Source organism: Anas platyrhynchos, chromosome 3 (genome assembly GCF_047663525.1).
Source record: "Anas platyrhynchos isolate ZD024472 breed Pekin duck chromosome 3, IASCAAS_PekinDuck_T2T, whole genome shotgun sequence".
Classification (NCBI taxonomy): domain Eukaryota; kingdom Metazoa; phylum Chordata; class Aves; order Anseriformes; family Anatidae; genus Anas; species Anas platyrhynchos.
This window is the reverse complement of record NC_092589.1, coordinates 104637394-104659980: the sequence shown is the minus strand read 5'-3', so window position 1 is coordinate 104659980 and position 22587 is coordinate 104637394. Positions and strand designations below refer to the sequence as shown.

Below are 22587 nucleotides of genomic sequence, written 5' to 3'. Positions count from 1 at the left end.
ACATTTTTTGCGATTCATGCTGCATTAGCCTTTGACATAAACATAAAGAGAAGCTGTCTATGCGTTGATACTTCATCTCCCGACTGGTGTTAGAGAAATCTGGCTGCATTTTATAACACCAGCGAGTATTGTGTGCTTTTGGAGAAATATGGATGATATAATTTGTTTACTGCATTTGCTGCATCAATTAAAGTACTCATTGTTTTGTTCTAGACGAATGCTTACAGCCCATTAACTTCATGTTAATATTTTAAATGTGTTCCTTGTTACTTAATTATTTCAAGAAGAATAAATTGTTAGGTAACTCAGAAAATGAAATATAAAGGGGATCAGAAAATGTTAATGTAGTAAATGGAAAAAAAAAAATCCTTCAGCTGAGTTGAGTATAATAAGTTTCATTTCTTGTTAATTATCATTTAGATAACAAAAGTAGTTCATGCCAGCCTCCTCCTCTATACTGTGTGCTGACTGCATGATATTAACTTGGTTTAGTAGATTTGCTGTGCTCATTGCATGTTAAATGAATCAAGTCAACATATTAAAACTCATTTCTTATATCCCTCCTATTGTGCCTTTTTGCAAGCTATCAGTTGTTGGTGCTCAAAGTGGTGTCAACTCTCAGAAATTAATATCTGTCTTTGTAAGTTTCTTTTTATTATGGCTACCCTTAAAATTCAAGATGCCTGTCAGCAGATATCTGCTTTCTTGCATATTATGCAGACTCTTCCTACAAGTTACAAAGTTCTTGCTTAATTACCTGTAATTTTTAATTGAGGTGCTATCCTCCACAAAACGATATGCTTTAACATACTTCAATATGATATTGAGCTCCTTATTGTTTATCAGCCAAGAACAACAAAAAAAAATATTCACATAAACTTAGAAGATCCTTTTCTACTTTTTATATGTATTTTATATACATTACATTGTTCATACAGCAATATATTTATATAATCTGGAGCTCAGTGAGTGTTTATGGCCTCAATTAGAAAGCTGTTCCCGAACTCCTTTCACTGATTAGGAATCCAGCTTTCAACCTGCTTGCGTTGCCATCTGATTTATGCACATTTCTTTTTCTCCTGGCACTGTTTTCTACCTTAAATATCTTTTTCCCTTCCCAGTGTTAACCATATTTGATATTTTTATACAGGTATGATCAATTTTTATTCATCAAAACTGAATGAGTCAGGCCCTTCTACCTTTTTGTTTTAAAATAATTGTATATTCTACTTCACATGAGGTGAAAGATATCCTGCTGCTGATGTTCTCTTAAGTCATTAATGGAACAATTGTTTTGGAGTGCAGTTTTTGAGTTATTCCACAATAAACACATTTTACTTTTCAACTTGATGCACTGAAAACTTTGAAGAGTGAGTGAAATGAACTTCAAACTTTTTTAAATTAGTTGCTTCATCCCTGTAAAAACTGACCAATCCTCCCAGGAACATGAAAGCCAGTTATTACCCATTTATGCCTTGGCAAAGAGGTTTATAGCAATAGCCTAGTTGATTAAGTAAAATGACGTGAATCGATGCTTTACCAAATGCATTTATATGGGCAATTGAACAATAGATTACTCTGGTGTCAGGTGAGGCCTTCTGTTTCTGTGTAAATTTATTCACAACTTGAGTATGCTAAACAAGTCTCAGGCTGTGACTTTATAATCCATCGAGGCCAACCCAAGTATTAACTTGGGGCTTCCAAGTCATTTGCTTATCATATAAATGCTAATGTGCTTGGTGATCTGATTCACATCACTTGATCCCAGCTAAAGCTAGCTCATCAAAAAAAAAAAAAGTCAAAACCTGGTATTGGTATTTCACTCCATTTGAAGGAAAAACTTGCAGTCAAGGTGAGGAAAAAAGAAAGGACTGCTTCTTTGCCTTGCAGCCTGTGCTTGGATTGCTCTTCAGAAACTCTGCTTAAACCAGTCCTGAAACTGCAGCTCCCAGGCTTTGTAGGGTCAGGAGCTTGTCTCCATCCTTGTTTGCTAAGGACTTTAATACAACTATACCGATCCCTTTGAGTGGTGTCAGCATGTGTGATTGGGGTTCTGGGACTTAAAAAAACAACAACAACAACAAAATTAAATAATATGTCATGTTGTGTCTAGATATTATTATCCAGACACATATATTACTCATCCTTGTAGTTAAATGTTGGTGCTAAAAAAAAGAGTAGAAATACATCATTTAAATAAAAACACCTTCCTCCTACAGTACATAGAGCTCTGCAACTACAGACTGAAAACTGCAGAGTTTATTTTGTAAAAGTACAGCTGTGTGAGCTCATTGTTCTTTCTTAAGATGAATTTCATTGAAAATTTTATTGAATTAAGTCTTTGCAACTTGTCTTCGTTGTTTAGGATCAATACTTTTTGTATTTACAAATAGCCAGCTTTTTATGTATTAGATATTGCCTACCAAAATTAAAGATCGATTAGTGTTAGTAATAACTGAGTAGCATTTGTTTCTATATGAACTGAAGACAAGAAGTTTGGCCAGCTGAACTTTCTCTTTGCTCTTGCAAAGAAGGAGATGGATTAATAGCTGCTAGAAAAACAAAGGAACATGTTTAGAAAGCTAATGCCCTCTACTTTGAACTCTTGTAATAAAGTATTGAAAAGAAGATTATTAGAAAACAAGTAGAAAAAAATAACAAAACCCCAGCTTTAGCTGTTGATAGGTGGTTGCCTCCTGAATTATCCAGCTGGTTTGTCTAACTGGCTGGGTTTTCTAATCCTCTCTGATGATCTGCATGAAATACATGCAGTCTCTGAAGTCAGCAGTTACCATCTCATCTGGAGGTGCTTGGTTAGTGTGTTCCTGTAGGAATTTGCACAGCCCGTGCTATCCACCCTTGGATATCATCCAATATGGATGATAGCAACTACTCAAAGCAGTGAACGTCATGCATTAGTGCTTTGTGCATTTTATAACAGAAACTTAGAAATGCTGGTTTCCTAAAAATAGCATAGTTTACTGTGGTGGTTATAGCAAAACTGAATTTTGGGGCAATTTGAGTCCAGATTCTAGCTGAAGAACTTCCTTTTAACATGACTGTGAGCATATGATATGACTCCTCATAGCTTGATCATTTTAGTTGGGAAAACAAATCTTTATAGTACTGAGGTATTTTGGTTGTAAATTCATAAATTATTTCTTTATTTTACTGGTTTAGAATTCAGATATTGTAGTAACCCAACAGAGATGATTGATATATGGAGGTGGGCAGCAGTTGAACACCTGTATTACACCAAAGATTACCAAAAATGCACTAAAATTTTGCCATTATTTCTGGAATCCCTGCAAGAATTGTACTCATTTCATTCTGTGCTAGGTTGTGTTCTTTGTGTTGCGATGTCTTAGCATCTTACTTGGTTAGGTAATTTCACGATGGAAGAGAAACTGGAATTGCAAAAGATCTTCCCATTATTGAAAGGGTCTTCTAGTGGCTCGGTGTAGTTGAATTTGATTTTCTGAGTTTGCCAGATGATGTGGTGGTGCTCACAGTGTCATCAAGATAAGGATATTTCATGAATCTCTATGAAATGTTACCAACAGTTTTAAATTTAGTAGTAAACGTTATTGAAAAATTGTTGTATATATACATTTGGTTAGGGAAGGAGAATTATAACTTGCCCTTGTTTCCATAAGACTACCAAAAACCAAAGCTTACAAAGTTTCTTATCTTAAACTTTTCAGGTAGCTGTGGCACAGAAACTCTTAGTCTGTGGACTCTCCTTACTCTTTCACATGACTATTACCAAAACTTTGCCTGTGGAATACAACATTGATGAGAACTTCCGAGCTACAGCATCGTGGCCTGTAAGGTTTTTCTACCTATACGTGTCTCTTATGGCTGCCAGACCCAAATATTATTTTGCATGGACTTTAGGTAAGTACAGAAAAAAACACCCACAACTATATGCATTGAGTTTCTTTTGAGATGCTGCATGCTATGTATTAAGAAGTGACAGTGCCCTCTTGAGGCCTTAGGCAAACATTATTATATTTAAGTATTACAAGGGATTGTCAAATATATTGAACAATGTCTTTTCTTCGTGAAACAAAACCTATCATAAAACTAAGCACAATGTTGTGACAGTATTGCAAATGAGATCATGGTCTACTGAACAAATCTGAGTGAAACGTGAGGGTTTTTGGAGAGTGGCAGTGTTTTAATGAGCAATGTCTTTTTTGCCTTTTAAAAATTATGGAACTGGTTTGATGTACAGTCCTTGGGGGTGCTTTTGTGTTTTGTTTTGTGTTTTGTTTTGATTCTTTGCCTTATTCTAAGCCTCTTTCTCTGGTTCGTTAGCAGTAATTTGCTTGATTTTTTTTTTTCAAGCATGAAGGGAAAACGAGTATATTGAAATTTAGATGTGTAGTAGTGTTAATAGCAGATAGTGTTGGCAGTGGTGTTTCCAGAATTTGATGGATGGCACTTCATTTTTAGTCTTTGCTTGCGAAAAATTCTGCTTGACAAATGACAGGGCACCCATAGTCACCCATCTAAGACACTGAATAGATGATACAGTTTAAACTATCTTTTGTATTTCATATGTTATTTAAAATAAAAGAAAAACAAAACAACAGCAACAACAACAAAACAGGAAAACAGAATGCTGTATTTATATAAGTTGGCATATTGGATGTGTCTCACAAAACAGATTTCGTTGGTTTCCTCCTCCTCTTCAGTTTTACATATTTGTTTCATAAGTCTTAGGAGAGAAAATCTGTGGGAAACAATGCAATAAAGAAAGCCTCAGTGTAGCAGAGCAGCGTGACTCATTTACAGCTGCTGGTTTCATTCCCGGTCAATGAATGAAGCGCTTTCAGTGTGTCTGGATATAGTAATTCTGGGGCTTGTTGTGGAATGAAATATTTTTGAATATTATGCTCTTAGGCACCAATACCATCATCCGTCAAAAGCAGGAGTCAGCTGAAAAATGAATAATTTTCTTCTTTTCCCCCCTGTCATTCTTCAGATAGATTTCTACTTCTCTATGCTAGCAGAATAGTGTTAGCATTCTTTTGGTAAAATACTGACAAAAATATACCATATTAATTCTGTACTTCTGGCTTGCAAAGTAACTTTTTTCAACTTTCTCCTTCATCTAAACTTCTAATGGTGTGAGTTGAATGTGCAGAGCCCTTAACATTTTTACTGGATGTTACACTTTTGAGTTGCACATCACTATTTTTTGCACTAAAGGAAAAATATCTGGTAATAAAATGATACTTACTAAATGCTAGCTAATAAAATGAGCATTCTAGGTATAGTCTTTGTGCTCTAGCCAGCAAGGGATTGTGGAGTTCATGGTATTCAGCTAACAGCGTAAAATTGTTGTCTAATATTTGCAGGTGACATCATTTATAGCAGATAGATATCTTTTAAAATTGTTGATGAGGGGAAAAAATATTATAAATTACCCTGTATTAAATCAACCATCACAAAGCCCTGTTCAAGACCTGTGAATAGTTGGAGAAACTCAGCCTCAGGAGAAGAACTGTTTGAGTGTTTGGATCAATCACATCTTTGATTTTCTGAGTATGTTGGATTAGTACCTTGAAAAAGCTGTTGAGAAGAAAGGAAAATGAATTGATGAATTTCACTTATGTATCACTATTGTATAAAGTAAATTCTTTTTAATACAGTAATAAAAGTTGAGGATTTTTTCTTGCCTTGCTAGATGTAATTTAAAAAGAGTTATGGTGTTTGGGTGCATGCACCCAATGCCTGGCTCAGCAGAGGCAATATTTGGGAAGGACTCAGTTTATGTTTAAGTGGCTATCCAAATTTGAGAAGTTCAGCTGAGGAAGCTTTAGTGCCTGAGCTGACAAAGCTGAGCCAGACGTGAGTACTGAAAGCGAGAGGTGATGTTCAGGGTGAGAACCCTTGTTTTTTCCTGCACAATCCACGTGATGGTAGCTGCTTTCCCACAGAAAAAATATGCTTTGTTTGTAAGTATTTGAGCTTTGACATGCGTTGTAAACACTCAGAAGTGGGATGTTAACAGCAGCCTCGTGTCATCAGTGGAATGACAAATTGTGCACTGCTTAGTAAATTGCTGTGTACTTTATTAGGCCTTCACTGGTTACGTGTGGTGCTGTGAATGTGCACCTAACTGAACCGTGCAGGTTTATTGTTGGGCTTCAGACATCACTACTGCTGCATAACAAACACTGAAGCCGTGTACCTGAGAGTTGAGCTGCTGTCTCAAGTCATCACAACCAGCCACGGTTTTGTAGTCTTTATGCATCTCATTGAGTTTGTTTTTCCATCAAATTGCTCAAGCAGATCTAAGTATGCTGTATGAGAGAGGGAGGCATCTGTACTGTGAGGCAAGTAGTAATGCCACCCATTCTTTTGCTTCAGTACAAGTTTTTTTTAATTGAAAGCAAGTATGTTGCTTGGATTGTTTGCTGTTTGTTCAAGCATCTAATGCAGTGATCCTCAGTATTTAAAAATCTGTGCATAGCCTTTGAAATGTCTCAAATATATTGAACAACTACATGCTGTGTACTGCACAATGTTTGTAATACTGGCAGTTTATAATTCCTTTGTTTCTTTTTGTCCCACTGCAGCAGATGCAATTAATAATGCAGCAGGGTTTGGCTTTAGAGGCTATGACAAAAATGGAGTTACACGTTGGGATCTCATATCAAATCTGAGAATCCAGCAAATAGAGGTTTGTTCATTGCTCTTTTAAATAAAATACGTGCCCATGTATGTATTTAATTGCAACTTCATTAACTTTATCTAAGCATTTTGTTTATCAAGATAGTGAGTATGTTTTAAATCAGAAATGACAAGTTCACACCCTTAGGGAAGAATGGAAAATAGAATCTGCTTTGAATATGTTTAACTTGTCGGTTGATTTCCAAAATATTTTGTGCTTATAAATAGTTGAGTACATTCCTTATTCAGTTAATCTCAAAATATTTTTGAGCAGTTTATATGCCAGAATTCTGGAATATTTTGTAACATTTCACAATTACTGAAATAACTGGTTTTATTTTGTTTTACAGTCTTCCACAAGTTTCAAGATGTTTCTTGATAACTGGAATATCCAAACAGCTCTTTGGCTTAAAAGGTATTTATTTCTTAAAGGCAAGCTTTCCTGCACAGAAGTTTCTAAAATAAATATTTCTTTGAAGATAATTTAGCATTTAAAGCTAGAGCCCACAAAACAGTACAGTTGTTTAGCAACTGCATGGAACATTCTTCTCATAATACTTGTATTAAAGCCTCTGAATTTTGATCACTTATTGTAAACTGTCAGCTAGTGATGGAAACTGTTTAACTTCAGCACTAGCTATAGGGATCCTAAAAGTATTAATCTACGGAGGAATCTCTTTTCTTTTTTTCCTGTTTCCATTCAAAGCTGTGCATGTAGCTGAGAGCAGTAGGCAAAGCATACATCTTTGGCTTCTAGCCTATGGAAGCTCTGAGTTTTTTAGCCACACAGTGATACGGGAACTTCTGTACATTCTCTGAGAGAACTTTCTGTACTCCTTCTGTAATGGTTGCATGGGCAATATCAAACCGTACAGTATACTATCAAAAAAAATTTGCAAATGAATATCTCCCAGATGCATTTCTTCCCTTGTCTGGGAAACAGGCAAGTAAAAGTTGAGTTTACTTCAACTTTACGGTGAAGTAAATCATTCTGCTTCTACCACTTCTTTGTGGTCACTAGAAAGTAAAACAAAGTGTTCTTGAGAGTAGTACAAGGGTTTTGTTTCCCTTCTTCCAGTCTCCGTAGAGATAATCTTTTAAAAATAGGTGCAAGTTTAACCTAGACCCCCCATCTTGAGATCACTCAGAGGACTTCATCTCATTCTTGGATGGCTGGCAGCAGGAAGTTGCCTCCATCAAATTTCTTTATAGTCAGTGCTCTTTTTTCCATAATTTCTTCCCTAAATATTTATCTTAGTAATAAAATTTAAACAAACAGAAAAAAACAACAGAAATCGAATTTCATGTGAGTATTCTAGTTGGCTCCATAGGCACTAGAATATGTTGTTAGGACAGCAAGGAAGAATTGTATGCCACAGATACAAAAGTATATAATTTAATAAAGCAAGTTTAAAATTTATACATAGAATAGAAGTTTATCAGTATTAAAACTTAGTGAGGTTATATTTCAGTAACCTTTCAAACTCTTACATTGAATGATTTTAAAGGAAAAAGTGCTTTACGGTAGAAAATATTACCGTTACCTTTGAACTGGAAGGAGAAAAAAAGGCAAATCAGTTGCTCTTAAGGTGACATTAAAAGAAGGTGCCAAAATAAATTAATGCATCTTCTTTAATAAATATTTTTAGAACAATTGGAGGAGAATCTCTGAGGATAGTCTAAATATGTATTGATTCTTGCCACAGTGAAAGAGAGATAGGTGGAAAGTTTTCTTAAAGTTAAATTTTGAATAAAAGATTGTTTTAATGATTACACACAAGGACTACAAGTAGTGGCACAGAATATATAATACGATTGCCTATCACTTTGCTAGTTGCAATGCTACAGCAGTTTAAATAAGACAAGCTCATGCATCCTTTAAACATATAAAAACCTTTAATACCTCACTTATTTACCATTCAGAGAAGTACCTAAAATCTTAGATATGTATCTCACAAGAAATATAGAAATGCCAAACAGAAATATTGTTTCTGTTTCTTTTCTGATGCTCTCAGAAGAGGAGTCATCAGAATTACAGGTTTTAAATCCTGATGGTGTGAAAAAAAAACAACAAACCCTTTTATAAAGACTGTTACACAGTTAACTGGTCTACAGATCATAAAGTTTAATGAGCATATCAGAAAAATCTAGCAGTTCAGAAGTATTATGGTTAGACGCATGCATTTCAAAATAGATATTTACACATTAGAATGCATCAGCAATATATATATCATGATGATGTTTCCTCATTGGGAAATTCCTCAGCCTGTTCATTCTTCTTTTGAAAGGAAACATCTAATTATGTGTGCAAAACCTGAGTGGTCCTTGTTTCTCTCTTCTGGCTTCTTCCCAGACTTCTTGTCTTCTTACAGTAGATGTAATACTTCTAAGACCTCCAAGGTCTTTCCCTGACTTGGTACAGGCAGAATGAATTATTAAAATGGCTTAATTACCTTCCTTTTCTTTAGATAACACTCCTGCTAGTACATCAGTATTGCATCTGTCTTTGTTTGCAGCAGCAATCGATTTTATTCATGCTCAGCTGATACTCAGGTTTTTCATCATCTTCATGATCATTACTTTTCCACTAGTGTTATGTACATACACAGTTACTGGTTTGTATCTTCCACTGTTCTTAGAGGTTCTAGACTTTGGACTTCATCTTACTGATTTCAAACCATTTCAAATCTGTCAAAGATCATTTTGAATTCTAGTTCTTTATCCGATGAGAATACAATGTACATCTTCTCTACCTCACCTTCCCTCCCAGAAAGAAGGAAGGGAAGACAGGTTGAAAAACACACTTCTTAGCCTACCACCCAAGCTAGTAATAAATGTATAGAACCAGGCCAAGGACAGTACTTTGCTGAGCAGTTGATGCATCTTCCCACTGCTACAGCAAATCTCAAATAGCCTGAACAACCCACATTTGAACAGATTTTCTGAGCCTGTTATGATGGCTCTATTTCCTTGGTTTGCTTTTAAGAATGTCAAGTGAAGCATTTGAACAGAATTTCTTATTGAAAAATCCACAGAGGCATTTTTAAGCTTACTTTTAACTCTTCAATTGAAGCTTGATGATTGTTTCTATTATGTGTCCTGTCTGACTTGTGTTGATATGACTGATATTTTTCTAGTTAATGAAGTTAAATATTTAGCTCCTGAATTCCTTACAGGGGAAATTCTGCTCAGTTAAAGTAGCTTAAACTAAAGAAAAAGGAGTTTTAATCCATTTATCGATATATTAATGATACGTAATTAACCAGCAGTCAGTGAAATACACATTCAGGATTCATATCAGTACTAGAAGAGGTAAAATTTTGTAACTGCATGTTGTGATTTAATAAATTTCTAAACCCTTTTCTGTAGCTAATCCCAAAGAGTTTTAAAAATGCACGTACACGCCCACAGTTACATGCAGCCTGCCTACACGCCAAAGGGCATGCAGGTTACAGAAACACACCTCCTTTTTCCACGTGTGAGCCTCCTGCTTGTGCACATTGCCAGTGGGAGAGTGAGTTCCCCGTTTCATGTGAACCTGATGATTCACATGCCAATTAGAAAAAGAGGCAACGAGTTCACAAGCATGCAGCTGATAGGGGTGAGATATTGCTCCCTGTGTATTGCACACTGTACTGACATTCCCCTTGCTGGATGAAGGCTACGTGGTGCCCACTGGGAGGGCTGCTCTGTCTTGGTTTTGGCTTGTGGAGTGACCTCTGGCAGCATGAAACCAGGTTTTGACTCTGGGTGTTTTTATTCCAAGGCATCTCTGAATTGCTGCAATTTTTCATGCTGCTTTTGTACTTATTTTCAGGCTGACACCTTCTTTGTTTCAAAAGTCTCTTTGAAATTCCTGGTTATTGTTTAATTGACCAACGTTACTTTCTTCATTAAGTTTATCTATTTTGTGCAAATTACCTCAGATAGTTTTGTGTATTACTTACAGGTATACACTTGCACCCTACTTCAGGCCCACATTCTTATCTTAACAGCTGTTGTTAGCAAAGCCCTTTGGGAGGGGGCTGTACTGGTGCCCCACACTGAAGAACTCATGAGATAAAACTCATCACATCTATTTGTCTGAAATAAGTTAGCAGAATACACTTTTGATCATTCCCTGTTCAAATCTTGTCTTTTTACCTTCTGCTCTTTAACACTGACTGTATTACTTAGCCCTAACAATCTTTTTTATATATAGAAATAGTAAAATAGTTAAATAAATAGCGAATGTTTCAGTTTTATGTATCATTAGCTTGTCTTCCTCTTTCAATAATACACTTGCATTCTCTTCTGTCTTCCTGTTACATGCTACGTATTTATAAAAACCTTTTCACATATTGATGTCGATGCCCTTTTTTAGTTAAAACTCATTTTTATATGTTAGTCTTAGATTTCTGTTCATGCATGCTTGTGCTGTTTATTTTTGCTTCACTTTAGTATGCATCTGTTTCCATATTTCCTATTGCTTTTTGGTTTTCAGATCATTAAAGAACTCTTGATGAAGCCATATCAGGACCTTACCATGCTTCCTATCATTCTTCCACATCATGATGGTTTGTCACTGTGTCATTTAATGTTGTCTTTTAGAAGCTACTGCCTCTCTTGGATTCCTTTTTCCCTTTGTCCTTCTAGAACTCCTTATTGTAGGACCTTGCCAAGTAATTCAGAGTCTCAATTTTTAAACAGCAAAGTTCAGCATTCTCCTTATTTAATATTCTTGCGTCCCTAGACTCGTTAATTATCACTTCATCATCATGCTCACCGGATTGCCCTACACACACAAATGTACAACTACAATCTCTCCGATACTCAAAATTGAAGGTAGTTGTTACTTTTCCCCTTCACCCGTAAGCAGATTTCATTTTATGAAATACATATATCAGACTTACTGCAAGAGCTTGTGGGATAAGCTGTGCCTTCCAGTCTAGCTTTTCAACATATTTTTAGATGGCTCAAGATCCCTTATTAATACCAACACCTGTCTTTGGATGCTTCTGTATCATTTCACTCTGAATAAGTACCATAAATGATGGCACTCAGCTTAGGTTAGCACTGAGGGGTTAAATCTGCAGCTCTGAGTAGCTTTAGATATTTTTTGTACGACATAATGTAGTGGCAATGTTGTTAAATAATAATAAACTGCAGTTGCATTGCAAATATTATGTTAGAGGCGAACCTGCAAAAAGTATAAATGTATAAATAGTAACAGGAAAGATTGATGATCTGTCTCTCATGTTATTTATCCTGGTTTGTCTTTCATTTGTTAGAGTGTGCTATGAGCGAGCCACCTTCAGCCCAACCATCCAGACGTTCATCCTTTCTGCCATTTGGCATGGGGTTTACCCGGGATATTATTTAACGTTTTTAACAGGAGTACTAATGACACTAGCAGCACGAGCTGTAAGTACCAGCCAAGTTTCTTCTTAAATAATAAGGAGTTTTGTGAAAGAAAATTGAGGCTGTGTTCTGTAGTCCAAAGATGTGCTTTACAGATGACAAAAACAGTATGTCTGATAATGTTTACTTTTTAGTTATGAGAACAGTGGAAATGATTAATTATAAAGAGGGAGTAATCAGCAGAATCAAGCAAGACTGTGCACATCCTATAACATCTTTTGTAGTGTATCTTTTGTGTAAACTCTTCCTCTCTTGTAACTGATCATTTGTTATTATGCCATGCTGAACAAGATGTTATCTAGGATCATTCTGAAAAAAAACTCTTATCATTGATGATCATTAGCTTTAAATTTGAGGGTCAGTGCTAGATATTTATAAACTCCATCCCTTTCCTAATTTCTGTCCAATACTGTTATAACAATGGCAACTAAAGAACGCTCCCCCTCAACAGCAGATAAACATCTCTAGTGCAGTTACTACTTAAAGTTGTCCAACCAGCAGCACAGTAATAATCACAAGCTTTTGCTGCTGCTATTTAGAGCAAAATGGACCCAGCAAATCTGTCAAGAAATCTCTCACAGTCCTGCTGGAGAAGCTGAATAAGAACAGAGGCAGGTTTTTCAGCTGCTCAAGGGGAAAGAGGAGCAAAATATTCAGATGTCAGCCCAGAGCAGAGTAGCAGACCGCTTTTCCATTGAAAGAGCCAGGAGACTGAGAAAGGAAGCAGACTGCTCTTTTTTGCTGTAATAGCTAGGGGAAGGTGGTACTTCAGATTTAGATTGTTGCTAACAGTAAAAAAAAATCTGCTTCTCTTACTTCATGGAGATGTGGGTATAATCTTTGACAGAATTGACTCCTTTTTTTTTTTAGAATAAGTGTATTTCTTATTCTGTGTATTTCATCTCCATTCCAGTCTCTGTCACAGTGAACTTTGGCATCTATCAACAAGGGGCAAAAGCCAGGGTTCAGGGACGGGTCACAGGTAGAAGTTGTGTTTTCTCAGCAGCACAGGTCCAGTAAATCAGACCGCTTCCTGCACTGAGTCCTGGGCTTTGCTAGGAAGCTGTGTTGTATTCCCATTTCATACCATCAATCAATAAAATATTAAATAAAAAGATTTTCAGTTGCTGTACAAACAGGTACTTAATGTTAACCGATAAGATACATTAGAGGCACTTTAGCATATTTGTATTTAACTCTATTAGCCTTTATTAAGACTGAACAAATTGGCAACTCCATTCACATTTTCTTCTCCTGTCATGCCTAAATGTGTATTCAACTTGTTTTATTCCCTTTAATCATTACATGCTTCATAATCAGATGTTTACTATGGGCAATTATAGATTTATCTTAAATGTCATCCTTCAGGTCCTACAGTACTCCATTTCTCTACAAGAAATTCTGTAAAACTTGGATGAAGCTTTACAGACTCAGGAACAAGTCACTGTACGTGGTGATAGGAGAAAGCAAGGGAGATGACAGGCAGCAAGGTAGAAGGATATGAGGCTAGAATGACTTATCTGTCTTAGCTTAACTAACAAAGTCGGAGTGGGAATATGATACGTACATGGGAATATGGGTAAAAAGGGCAAGAAAACTGAAAAAGGGTTTTAATGTTTTTAAGGGTTTTAAGGAAATCAGCATAAGCCAGCCTAGAATTACGTTTTGGCAGGCAGCATTCGGAGGACTGGTTAGTGGAACAACATTTCATAGAGGGCATTAGTTAATATTCCTCCACGTCAATCCTAAAATCTGTATTTGTCAGGTGCAGGAACCCTGTTGGAGTCTGGAAGTCAGCAGATGATTGAGATAATTTAGGAGTTATTCTGGGGGGAAATAAAAGTAGGAGGAAAACATAAACCTTAGAGGAATCCATTTTGTATCTATATTACCAAGAGGGGTTGATGACATCCCTACTTAAGACACTTGTTCAATGGACTCATATTAGAGGTTCTGTCTCGTCTTAAACAAAATTGAACTCAAGTCTAATTTGGGATTTTTTGAAATACTTTCGGTATTCCATTATTCAAACAGGATTTTACAACCAAAAGAAGACTTAGAATAGGAAATAATGAATCTTTTTATAATAGTTCCTCCTGATATTAGTTATTAGTAAGACTCCTGACATGTGTCATTAGAACTGACATTTGGAATATTCTGGTTTCTTTTTCTTTCTTATTTTTTTTTGTTTCTTTGTTTTTGTTTTGTTTTTGTTTTTATCCCACTAGTCTTAAAATACATCGTAGCCATTTACGTATGTTAGCTGCTTATTACACAGGGGTTTTCAGCAGAAGCCTTCTGGTTTTCATTAACTCCAAAACTATGTATTTACAAAATGTCTTGGTATAGAATAGAATGCCTGCCACATTTTAGTCTGAAGATGCACTGGATTTAGGGCAGATGGGTGCGTATGCATTCTTTTAATTTGGTTTAAATTCCTAAGTAGTTAAAATTCTTGCACTGGATGAAGCATGCTATCCTAAAAGTCAAGGAATTTGAATTGGCTCCCTTTGAAGTTAATGTTTTTTAAGTATTTTAAACAGACAAGATGCTTGTCCAGACAGTAGCATTTCTATTCATCCTATGAACTTCATGGAAAAAATCTATACAGGAATGTAGCAGTAATTAGTTTATTACTAATCTAACTTACTATTATCTGCTTTTTCAGATAAGAAACAATATCAGACACTATTTTGTTGAATCTCCTACTCTTAAACTATGTTATGATATTGTAACATGGATGACAACTCAAGTAGCAATAAGTTACACAGTTGTGCCATTTGTACTGCTTTCTGTGAAACCGTCTCTCACCTTTTACAGGTAAGCACGTTCTGATTCCTTTCTCTTTAACTCAAAGGACATAGATGTATTTTCTCTGGCAGAAGATTTCTGAATTATATTAGTGATAATTATCAGATTTGTCAGTTGAGCAAGCTATTTGTATTCTAACATGTGAGCTTGGTTTTTGTTTAAGAAACCATGATGTGCTCTTGTTTTCCTATCATAATGGACTTATTTTTTCCTGCACCTGGAAAATAAAACAAAACCTTTGAGATGAGCTTATGTCCTTAACCTATTTTATATCAAGACTAGATAATGACTTCCTAGAAGCAACTTTTTTGAAATAGTAAATAGATCAAAGCAGATTTCTCTTCACTTGGCATCCGGTACTTATGAAATCTGGTTCCATCTCTGATACAGCACTAAATACCGTGGGAGAAGACTTTATTTCTATTTCTCCCCGTACTACTTTTTAATTTAAAAATAAAATATTGATGTTTTACTTGGATATTTTATGTGAAAAGTACTGTATGCAAGTAGGTCTCCTTAAGTATCTCATAAGACTAGTCAAGAGTTTTGTTGAACCAGTGTTTTTACTTGTGTTTTTTCTGATTTTTTTTTAGCTCCTGCTATTTCTGTCTTCATATTGCCAGCATCCTGGTGCTGTTGGTATTTCCATTGAAAAGAACTCAAAAAGGAAGTAAAAAGCATGAAAGCACCCAGCCTGTGTGGTCCAAAAAACTAGAAGAAGAAAACCTTTTGCAAAAGAACAGTTATTCCACAACAAATAATAGTTTCAGTCAGAAAGAAGAAATAACCTGCAGATATCAAGCACTAAAGCAGTGATTGAGGAATACTATGATGAATATATTTTGTATGTTTTCAGAAACCCATTTTTAGCACCTTTTAAAGGGGTTTGTATTTGTTTGCAAAGATGTTTAGTATGAAAAGAATGCATTACCTAGGAAAATCACATACAATAGCAAGACTGGAAACAAAACAGATTAACCCCTCCCATGCCATGTCCCTGTGGGTCACGCCTTATATGAAGATATTACCATTATTTCAATGGGCACTCAGGACTTGCAACGTATGTCCATAGGGTCATATGTGTGCCCTTTGCTGAATGTACGTTGTGTATCCCAAGGCACTGATGGGGTGAAAATAAAATTGTGTCAATCTAGGATTAACAAATGGAAATGAAGTTTTCCAAATGAATGACTTGCCTTAAACCCTCGATTTACTGAAAAATTGTTTCTAAGTGGTATTTTCAAGACTGATTTTGTGGAAAGCGTATTTCAAATATATGATCCTATATGCTATAAAGAAGATACAAATAAGAAATGCAAAGTCATTAGAAGGTTTTTGAACCTCCTCTTTAAAAGGGAATTGCAATAAGCATCTCAGTATTTGGAGGGTTTTCTTAAAGTATCTCAAACAATTACAGTACATTATGGAACTGTAAACTTTACTGATGCCAAATTATAGTTAGGTTTCTGTGATAAAGAGTCTAATTCCACATAACCCTTCTGAATGGATTAAAAAAAAACACCACACACACCTGGAGGTTCACCTTTTCCAGAGCTTGACAGCTCCATACTGTTTCTTTAATTTAAAGTATAAAACCACTGCAAAACATCACCAAGTAGGCTGTGCAGCTAGAGAAGGAAAGGCAGCTGTAGGACACTGAAGACGTTGTGCAAGCAGCAGGACTTCAATGAAAATGAGTTTTTACCCTTAAATACCAGAAATACTTGTTCTAGAATAGAACTATTTTACCAAAAAATGATTTTTAATACTTAAAAACAAAGTCATTTTAAGGCATACAGTAGTTAGTTGATGATGCTTGAGGTGTAAAAATGTCAAAAATAACTTGAGATCTAATTCATATGGTGAAATGTGAAATCCCCGTGATAACCAAGTTCCTTATGCTTAATCATTGATGGCCCTTTATGCAAAGAAGTATATGAATTAGAGGAAAAGATTCATTTTTAAATTAGGATTTAAAATGCAGATTTCACATAGTATTTGTGGGTGACATAATGAAAGACATAAATCCTTGAGAATATCTAACTGACTGAATTATGGAAGAAAGTCAAGGGAATAATGCATTGGTTATATCTATTCCAGACCATTTGTTGTGATGATTGTCCCTGCAAAAGTACTGTGTTAAAGGGCTACATATTGCGTATATTCTGTGTTTTCATACGATTTTATTTTAGTAAATGAACTGTTTATCCACACATTGTACCAGTTTTAACGCTAAAAAAAAAAATACTACTGGAGAAAAATAACGCAGCTTGTTGGTTAGTAACCTGTGAATGAATGAAACAAATGAAACTTTTGTCATACTGTTTTGATGCTGAAATTTTTGATCAATTTGTCCTGGTGGGGTCAATATTCCTAATACCAGGGGAACAGTAATGGTCATCATCGGCCCTCTAGGGACACTGCCATGCAGAATTAGTCACGATACTTGTCTGACTTACTCTCTAAAGAACCAAATCCTAAGTCAGGTCAGAGCTGTTTCCTTGCTGTGGTAGTTCTGTGAGTGTCCTTTGTCTCCTTGCTTAAAACTCACAGGAGGAAAACATGCTTTTTAAAATTATTACATGTAGGTTAGCACTGCTGAACTGACACAGAAAGGTGGAACTAAATACGGAATGAGTCATAGGTGGGCAGGGACGTTGAGTGTTTCAGTGACCTCTGTATTATCTTTAAAAGAAAATAATCTGATTTCTAAATCCTTCTGTTGATTACCCAAGTAGACCTCCCCATGGTGTTGCCATTGTAATCATTTGTCTCTACAAAATGATTTTTTTTTCTTCCATTGTTTATAAGCAAGGGCACACTAATTTCTTTCTGCTTATTTATCTTTATTAGAGAGAATCAGGAAAGACATTTTCCACTTTCTGTTCTTGGAAGGACATCCATGTCAAATAACAAATAGAACTGCACATTTCTGTGTGCGTGAGTAGATTTTGGGTTGATTCTTTCAGTATTTGTTGCTGTTCGACTTGAATTCCTCTTTTTGTTGGTGCAGGCTATGTATCTACTCAAACAAGCAGTTTTAGATGCCAGTACATCTCATGTGCCATTTTTCCATTAATATTCTGGTATTCTTTTCTTGTTTTGGCAGGAGTGCCAATACGTGCGAGGGAGGCTTCTGAATTCTTCATTAAGATACACAAAATCAGTTGTAAGCACTCCCAGGAAATAAGCAGACTTAGGCTAGTGAAGTCCCGTACTTCAGTGTGAGTGAATTCACAGATACAGTTTTGTTCAGAACGGATGTGCAAGTTAAAAGTGATAAGAAAATGTGCTTGCTTTAGCTGGTCACAAGTAGCAAGATACGGGTTTCAAAACTGGACATGACTGGTGTCTGTGTGCAATACAATTAATTTTTTCTTCTCTATTTGAACCTCTTAAATAATTGCAACATAAGAAAATGATGACAATTTTATTTTGCATAGAATTTCTTTTTAATTGTAGTGTCCTAAAATTTAGTTTTAAAATCATTGTGGAACAAAGAAGTACTTGAAGTACTTGTAACAAAAATTGCTCCTTATGTAGATGAGTTCTCTTGAGGACTACATAAGGAGGTGTTTTGTGTTTTTTTGTTTGTTTGTTTTTTTCTTTTAAATGGCAGCACTCCGATATTAGTCAAATTGGGTTTTAGTTGTTTTCCCTCAGCTTTGCTAGTTTTCTGCCTTGCTGTAACAAATGAAAATGTGGCACTGGATCCTTTTTATTCAGTCAGTCAAAAAGACAAGAGCAGCTAGCCCAGATGCTTTAGATAATTTTCAAGTTTTACACACGTAACTTCCTAATAATGAATTTGAAAGGATGATGTTGACTTACTATTACTCTTCCTGAGAAAAAAAGTGGAAAGCAAATTGCCTCCAACCATTTTGGACATGAAGGAAACATGGTTTTCAATGTTCTTTCACTTAACTAATATATATCCAAAAGGCAGAAGTCTTTTCTGTATTCCAGATGAGCACTCTTTGAAAAGTAAATGTAACATATTATTGATCATTTTATGGTGCTTTGCAGATACTTGCCTATTGTGAACAATTCCAAGAGGCACTTAATGAGTTAATATTAGTTACTAAATGTAGTCACCCTGCTAGTAACTATTCGCTTGCTTAACCTTTTTTTAACCTTTTATGCTTCTGTATTAATGAAAGAGATATGTGTTATATATATATTTAAAGACTAGTTTCAGTGGTGCCTACTACTGTTGTAATAGGGAAGGCTTTGTTAGCTTTACAGTTACATGATGCCCTTCTTGAGGAAACTTACTCTTCTGTGGCCATTCCTTCAGCTGCTGACATGTAGACAAGGTTTCAGTGATAGGTGACACTTTAAAACATGTTATCATGTAAAAAACATTATCATGTAAAAATATTGGTATGCATTTTAATATGCTTTTAATAGAAATCATGCTTTAATGAGAAGACTTTACAAAGAGATCTTTGTGTATTCCGTGCTCTACACTGACTTCTGATATGAGTTTTACCAGTACGGTATGTCATATAGTAACAGAATCCTACGCTTATTTAGCTTGTTCCCTTTCCCCTGTGGGAATAAGTCACAGAAACACAAGCACTAAGCTTGTATGACAGGATGGACACGAGGTAGTTGTGCCCCTTTTACTGGCGTTGATCTAGTTGGTCCTAGAACTGATGCAGATGAGATCTGTTTTGCAAACACCCTGGTGAGAGCCTGGCCTCCTGTCAAATCCATATCAAAAGTAATTTTAACAGAGTCTGGATTCTTCTCTCAGAAGCTTTGCAAACAAATTGTTGACAATTTGTTTAAGTACACGGGCAGATGTATTCTTGGGTTTGCATACAAATGTGTCACTGTTGCTTACATGTAACTTTCACGTGTTCAACTTTATAAGTTGGCCTTGAGAGAGAAGTTAAAAAGCACGAGCTAGAATAATTTTAGGCTTTCATTTTCTTTACCCTTAACTCTTTCACTTTCTAATTTTCATTGAATTCTGAAAGCAGGTTTGATTTTTTTATTTTTGCAATGAATTTGGAAATGCTGCCATTTATTTTGAAAAGTGATCAGTGTTAGAAAAACAGATGGAAGTAAATCTCAGCTTTTATTATGATGCCAACCCTATATATAAAAACATGTGCTGTGTTGATCCATCACAGCATTGAAGTACACAATTTTTCTTTATTTATTTAGGTCCAGTAGTGCTCAGAACAGCACTTGGGTATATTTTTAAGTGCTGGCAAAACATTGGCTGGCTTATAAGTGCTTCAAGTTAAATAAGTACTTAAATGCTACGCTGAGTAAGTATCTAAGCAGATACTCTACTGAATTGCACCTACTCTCTGCTCAGATTACCAGATCTAGGGTCTGAATCTCAGCTAGTTGGCACCGTCAGCCTTTTCCCCTCCGCACAGCCTTGTGGAACAGCTCCCTGCACAGAAGTCTGTGCAGTCTGAGCCTGTCCCAGCAGTGGCCGGGAGGATTTGGCACAGAGCTCCTGGGGTGGCTCATGCTGCCAATGCTGCACGCAGGGCTGGACAGAGCAGCATCTTGCGGCCCCAGCTGCTGCTGCTCTGTGCTAGATCTGCCTGGAACTGTACTGGGTGTTGCTATCCCAATCTAGACACTTCACGAACACCATGAAATCCAGGCATCTGCTAAGTTTCCCTGAGATGTTTTAACTGCAAATGTTGCAACGGTTACTTACTATGATTAAAACTAAATGATTTTTTTTTTTTTTTTACTTTCTTCAAAATGGATTTTGAGATGAGCTTTTAGTATATTTTTAACAAAATCCATCAGCTGTAACAATTTTCACCCCATGGAATAATATCTACAATATAACTTGCTCACTTCGCAGCTATACAAATGTGCAAAAGCAAATTTTGCCATTTCGCCCTCTTCTGTGAGTTAGTTCAGTGTTCAGTGACATCGGCCTGGTTTTGGTTTTAGGCACTTCTTGATGGCCTGGATCCATATGCATATCCTGTAAACACTTATGAATTGACAAGCTGTAGCTGCCTATGGCGTGCATAAATCCCTTTAAAACAGGTCATATCAATATTTACACTGCAGTAGCATTGAGCCCGCTGGTTGTATGCTGCATCTGCTGACGTCTGTTCAGCTCTGGTCTTGGAGCACTAAGCTTTCTGCTTCTGGAAATGCAAACAGGCTTGAGTGGAAGGTAAAGGGCTTCTTTCAGTTTGGGTTTTCTGCTGCAGACCACGTAGGCAAAGCTGGACTGCAGATACATGACTGAAATCAGAGTTGGAAACTGGGCCACTTGCGGAGGAAGCTTTTTCTGTTCATAGTGGCTCAGTCTAGCACCTTATCCCAAAGGAACCTCTGGGCAAAAGAGACCTCTGCAGAATCTCCTTCCTTTGGTTGGGAGGGAGAAATACCCCAGGCTGGGTTTACGTTATGTTTCCCCATGATCCGTAGTATGAACAGACAGCTGTGGTCCATGCTTCAGTCAGACTGGGAGGGTACCTTTTGTCCATCCAAACGGTGAAGATGTAAACTGAGATATAAAAATAGTGAAATAAAAAATAGGGTGCCTGGAGACTGGCAATCAGAATAGTGTAACACTACATACTAAAGGTGCAACAATCTTCTGTCACAATAAGTTAAAGGAGTATTTGCCTACGCATATTTTGCCTTTCTACGTGTTTCAGTTCTTTTTATGTCTTTTCTTTGTACCTTTTTTTTGTCCAGTGGTATTGACTGTTTCTCTGAAGAACATTCTGATGTGTCTTACTGTGACAGAGGTGTCAAAAATGATAAATAGTAACTAGGTAGTCATTCTTAAATCCCAGACCTCAGATGTATTCTAGATCAGTTAGAAGAGAACATTCAAAATACATTGAATGGGACATAGTGTAAGATGGGTGAAAATAGCATTATTCAAAGATGTTGTAATAAGTTATTGAATTTAAGACTTTAAAATACAGAACTCCATTATTTCCTGCCTTGGTCACACGTTCAAGGGAATAGTTTTACCTCAATGCAGAAGTAGTAATGCCTCCAAATACCCATATGTTCAGATGAGAAAACACCCCTGAAAGTGTGGATAGCTACAGTATTCCTAAATTTGCCTTTCCTGATTCAGAATATAATGCATTGTCAGTGAGTTTCATTTTTATTATTCCAAAATATATATTTTTAAAAAAGTGTTATTTTTCAACAGATCCATAAACTAAGTGTTGGTGTATGGTAAAATTAAAATACCACTGTTAGTTACACTGTGATTGTGATATTTTAATAATTACTTATTTCTAATTTGTCTCAGCAGTGCTGCAGAAGCAGCGTGCTGTTATGTTTTAAAGGTGTTTTTAACTTGCCTATAAATGTTTTTTTCTAATTTGTGTCTTTAAATCTGATTAAACTGTAGTTTAAAAAAAACGTGAACTTGTTTTTCTAAATTCATTGGTGTCTGTCTCTTTTTAATGAGTGCTAAAAATGGTATTATTTTAATGCAGTTTCTCCTTTATAGATTACTAAGCATCACGACACACGCATTTACAGTGTTATTTGGAGTATTTTGTTGAAAAATTGTTTATATCCCATATGTTGTCTAGAGCTTGCATACCAATGTGCACATATAATTCTTTTCCAGTAGAGCTGGTAAACAGAATTTCAAGGCCAGCTACTTGTTACTTGGGAATTGTACTTGCAATACTATAAAATTCCACCTAAAAGCCTATTGCTCCT

At 36.0% G+C, this 22587-nt stretch overlaps 1 protein-coding gene across 1 annotated transcript in view; it reads left to right on the top strand.

The window, feature by feature from the left end:
- Positions 1-22280, top strand: part of MBOAT2 (membrane bound glycerophospholipid O-acyltransferase 2) — a 92123-nt gene extending 69843 nt beyond the window's left edge. Inside the window, exons 8-13 of the mRNA XM_027455207.3 lie at positions 3705-3897; positions 6591-6694; positions 7035-7099; positions 11955-12087; positions 14753-14904; positions 15489-22280. Of these exons, the coding sequence (XP_027311008.2) occupies positions 3705-3897; positions 6591-6694; positions 7035-7099; positions 11955-12087; positions 14753-14904; positions 15489-15711 (870 nt within the window). The 3' untranslated portion in view covers positions 15712-22280. The remainder of the gene's footprint in view (positions 1-3704; positions 3898-6590; positions 6695-7034; positions 7100-11954; positions 12088-14752; positions 14905-15488) is intronic.
- Positions 22281-22587: the final 307 nt, after the last annotated feature.